The sequence below is a fragment of the Myotis davidii genome, unplaced genomic scaffold (assembly GCF_000327345.1).
Source record: "Myotis davidii unplaced genomic scaffold, ASM32734v1 scaffold181, whole genome shotgun sequence".
Taxonomy (NCBI): domain Eukaryota; kingdom Metazoa; phylum Chordata; class Mammalia; order Chiroptera; family Vespertilionidae; genus Myotis; species Myotis davidii.
This window is the reverse complement of record NW_006291504.1, coordinates 1,572,327-1,576,928: the sequence shown is the minus strand read 5'-3', so window position 1 is coordinate 1,576,928 and position 4,602 is coordinate 1,572,327. Positions and strand designations below refer to the sequence as shown.

At 64.6% G+C, this 4,602-nt stretch overlaps 1 protein-coding gene across 2 annotated transcripts in view; it reads right to left on the bottom strand.

The window, feature by feature from the left end:
- The window catches only part of KCTD1 (potassium channel tetramerization domain containing 1), a 152,168-nt gene that overhangs the window by 5,917 nt on the left and 141,649 nt on the right, over positions 1-4,602 (bottom strand). For both annotated transcript variants that reach the window (XM_006764873.2, XM_015564678.1), the window contains exon 4: positions 1,115-1,420. In XM_006764873.2, coding sequence (XP_006764936.1) covers positions 1,115-1,420 — 306 coding nt within the window. The remainder of the gene's footprint in view (positions 1-1,114; positions 1,421-4,602) is intronic.

Here is a 4,602-nt window from a genome sequence, read left to right as displayed (position 1 = left end):
GGCCCAGCCGGGAAGACTGACGTCCCTCTGAGGCAGAACCAGCTGCAGGGAGCTGGGGTTCCCCGATGGGCTGTCACGCGTGTGGCGGCAGAGCAGGGGCACTGCCTGTGTTCACGCAGGGGCCGTCACGGGTATCGGTGACACGTCTGCGCACAGACCCCAGATAAACAAATCCCGAGTCTCACGAACACACGCCCCCCAGCCCGTCCTGGGAGGAATCGGATCCTAACGCCCGGGGAACCCCTGGGTTTGCCTCGGCCTGTCCGACTCCCCAGTGCTGGCAACTCGGGGCTCCACAGCTCAGGGGGGACCCGGCCGGGGCTGCCGCCGCCTGTCCCCCCGGAGTCTGGACTTTAAGGCTCCTCCGGGCCCCGGGGGTGATCAAACTCCTTTGTCGCCAGAAGGCAAGACGCCTCCGGCATAGCTTCACACGGAGGCCCGGCTCGAGGGGTTTTGAGGAAGGCGACAGGCGAGGACGTAACTTTCAAGACCCTTATGTTTCTTAAAATTATGATTCCTCGGGGCCCCTCCTCTGCACGGACTCTACGCTGCTCTCCTGCGAAGCAGCCCTCAGGGGAGATCAGAAGCGGATGTGCGTGCTCACACCCGGCTCCCCGTGCTGGCGGATGACAGGAAAGTCCTCCTGAGACGAAGACCCGGGGACGCAGCCCTGCACGACCCGTTTCTGGACCACAGTCCCCGCGCACGCAGCACACCAGGCCCGGAGGGGCGGAGGGCGGGACTCTCCCCCAGTCCACGTCCCGGTGCTGTGGGGGCAGGTGACAAGGCAGAGGGCAGCTCCCTCTAAGGCAGCGGTTCTCAACCTTCCCAAGGCCGCGACCCTTTAACACAGCTCCTCATGTGGTGGTGACCCCCAATTTCATTGTTACAAACTGAACATAATGAAAGCATAGTGATTAACCACAAAAACAGTATGTTATTATATATGTGTTTTCCGATGGTCTTAGGCGACCCCTGAGAAAGGGTCGTTCGACCCCCAAAGGGGTCGTGTCCCACAGGTTGAGAACCGCTGCTCTAAGGGGAGGCCCCGCGTGCACCAGGGTGAGTGCCGGCACTAAGGCGGCCCCCCGCCCCCCCCCGGGACCACACGTACCTGCACGGAGTTGAGGTGGCAGTAGCCGTTCAGCGGGAACCGGATGACGTGCGTGGAGTCGTGGTTCCAGCCCGCGTTGACCGAGTTGCACATCACGTCGCCGATCTCGGGGAACACCTCCTCGATCAGGGACTTGTCCCCGCTGAGTGTGATCCTCTCGCCGAGGTCGGGGGCCACCCGCACCACCAGGCACTCGCAGGGCCTGGAGAAGCGGCCCGCCTCCCTGTCCTGCTTCCACCTGTCCATCTCCAGCAGCATGGGCTGCAGCTGGAAGTACTTGGCCTCTTCGTACAACAAGGTGTAGTCCTGGGGGGACACAACACACGCATGTCACACGCAGAGCACACACCAGGGACCGGAAACGGCCCCTCGCAGGAGCCGAGCTTTCCACCTGCTGCCTCGATAATGAAATCTGGGGGAACGTGTCACCCCTCGCGCATCTGCATTCGCGCGTCCGTCCGTCCGTCAGTGACTAGAAAGGAGCCGAGTGCCAGGGACCCGGGGGCCCTCGTCTAAGGCTTCATACGAATGCAGGCCTATGGGCCCCACAGCCCAGGGACTTGGGGGTCCTTCGTGTTCCCATTTTACAGATGAGAAAACCGGGATTGCAAACAGTGGGATTCACTCAAGACTTTCACTCTTGGTAGAGACGCGTTTTTGAGAATTTGGTCCGACACTGGCGGGAATCCTCTCTCACCCGCTGGGAGACAGCTGTGCTCCTGTCCCTCCGGCGGCCTCAGCGCTCTCTGCAGGGGAGCCGGGGGCCAGGCGGTGGTGCCAGGGGGTGGGCGCCTGGGGGCTCCCTGCTCTCACCACACCTGGGTGCTGATCTGTGATGGGGGAGGGGGGAGGTTGACTCACTGCCCTCGGCCAGGATGGGTGCTGCCCTCGCCATGGGAGAGGCAGACATGGGCCGGTCGCAGGACAGGGGGCACTGCAGGCCTGGCTGTGGCTGCTTCCTCTCCTGCCCTAAACCACCTGCTGACTTAGAACAGAAACCCAGCCAGCAGGTGTGACCACACACACCAGCCATGGGAGGGAGAGCCAGGCCGGAGGGCGGCCGAGGCAGGGACAGTGATGCCAACAGGTCAGCACTGTGTCTGCCCGTAGCCAGGCCACCAGCGCTGGGTGAGGTCAGCCCGCACTTGTCCAGACACGTCGGCCAGGGCACTGATCACGGACACAGGCAGGTCTGCCCTGGCCCCCAGGCTGGGCTGGCGGGTGCCTGTGCCTGCAGGGGCCCGGGTGCTGCAAGCTGCCTGTGCAGGGGGGCGCGGCCCGGGGCCTCTGCCTTCCACCCGGACAGAGGAGGGGGGTTCGGCGAGGATGGCCGCTGCCCCCGGAGAGCTGTGTGACCAGGCGCTCGGCTTCCTCTTGCCAGTGGAGCCGTGTCCAGAGGAAACACGCGGAGAGAGGAGAAAGTGCCGAGGCCTCCGGCCGGGTCACTGTCTGTTGAGAAACCTGGGCCTGCGGAGGGTGCTCCCGCCACACTCATCGCAGAACCGGCGGCTTTCGCTCTCTCCTCGCAGCTCCGTGATGGGGCCTTGGCCCAGGAGCCGCCCACACCTGCCATCTCCACCCCTGTCCTCACCCGCTCAGCCTCCTGGCCCCCCACTGACCATCTCCACCCCTCCCCCCACAAACCCCTCTCCCCCGTCCTGCTCCTGCGTAGCCTCCTGGCCCCGGAGATGCTGTCCGGCTGGAGGACTTGGGAACTAGGCTGAGGTGTGGCCACGCTCAGAGGGATGGGGCGCACTGAGGCCCCCGGCACAGCCTGAGGGTGGGCAGGGGAGCCCGCATTCCTCCTGGGGCACCCACAGCTGGCCTTGCTGTCCCGAAGGACCCCGCTGGGAGATGGGACCCCGAGACTTTCCTTCTTATGGAGAGGAGGGCGGCCAAGGAGACTGAACCCCACAAGCCGGGAAGCGAGCCGCTGGGCGGCCTGCCCTCGTCCGGGACTCAACCACATGCCTCAGCACCAGGAAGACGTGGCGTCCGCGAACGCGTGCGTCTCCCTCGATCCCCGAGGACCCCATCTCGGAGGCTCAGGTCCGCCTCCGGGACCAGTCCTGACCCAGGGGAACCCTGCCAACCTCGCTGGGTGCCCCCCACTCGCCCTGGACGGGCGCTCCCAGGGCCGGGGCTCCTACCTGACCAGGCACAGCACCGACGGCGCCCTGCGTGTGGGGTTTTCGTTAAAATGACCCGGGAGTCCCTGTGGCTCCGACGTATTTGTTCTCACTCTTCCCTCCGGGTTCAGGGATCTTAACCTTTGGCCTGTGAACCCTTCACCCTGAAGACACTGGTACGTCTCCCATGTTCAGGTGGAAATGCCATCTTCTCGGCCCCTCCCGTTTGCCATGACGCGGAAGTTCTCCCACATCTGGCGTGCACTTGGCCTCCAACACGCTTCCCACACGCAAACCAGCGCCGCGTGATCACACCTCTGAGGGGGTCAGCGAGGGCCTGTGCACCCTGCTCGGCCGGCACTCTCCACGGCTGCAGCCACGGCCACAAACTCATCGCCTCACAGGCCTAGAAGCCAGGAGTCCCAAACAGGCCACTGCCCGGCTGGTGTGGCTCAGGGGTTGGGCATGGACCTGGGAACCAGCAGGTCCCAGTGCGACTCCCGGTCAGGGCACAGGCCCGGGTTGTGGGCTCCATCCCCAGTAGGGGGCGTGCAGGAGGAGCTGATCAGTGATTCTCTCTCCTCTTTGATGTTTCTCTCCTTTCTTCTCTGAAATCAATAAAAATATATTTAAAGTAAAAAAAAAGTTAAAATAAAATGGGTCACGAGGCTGCGTCTGTCCTGGAAGCTGAGGGGGATCCATTTCCTCGCCGGCTCCAGCTCCCAGGGGCTGCTGCACGGCCGGGGGCCCTGCCTCCCGCTGCCCCCGCCTGTTGTCGCTTCTCCTCCCTGCTCTACCTTCCCACCTCCTCCCTCACACAACCCTCGGAGGACACTGGGTCGACCTGGGTTATCCGGGCCATCTCCCATCTCAACATCCTGAATCACAGCTGCGAAGGCCTCCCGCCACCCACGCTGACACGGTCACCCCTCCAGGCACGAGGACACGCGGCCCCGGAGGCCACCCTCCCGCCGCCCACACAGCACGGGCGTCACGCGGAGCTCACGGGGACAGCGACACTTTCCCACGAGCTGGTCCGGAGCCAGGTCGCCCTCAGTCAGCACCGGCAGAGCTTTAAATCCTCCGTCACTGACCCCTTTATTTTAAAAACGGATTTTGAATTTCAGCGGCCAGGCAACCTCCTCTCTCTCAGCTGCCTGCGCGGGTCCTGCACTCGCTCGGGAGGGAGCACTGGGGGGACGGGGCTCCCCCAGCGTCGGGGACCCCCTCAGCCCGGGCCCGGGAGCTGGGTGCCCGGTCCTGCGGGATCACTGCCGGAAGCGCTGAGGTCGCGCCACGCACGGGGCTGGTCAGGCGGGCGCTCGCGAGGAGATGAAGCCGGGTTCCGGCTGCTCACGC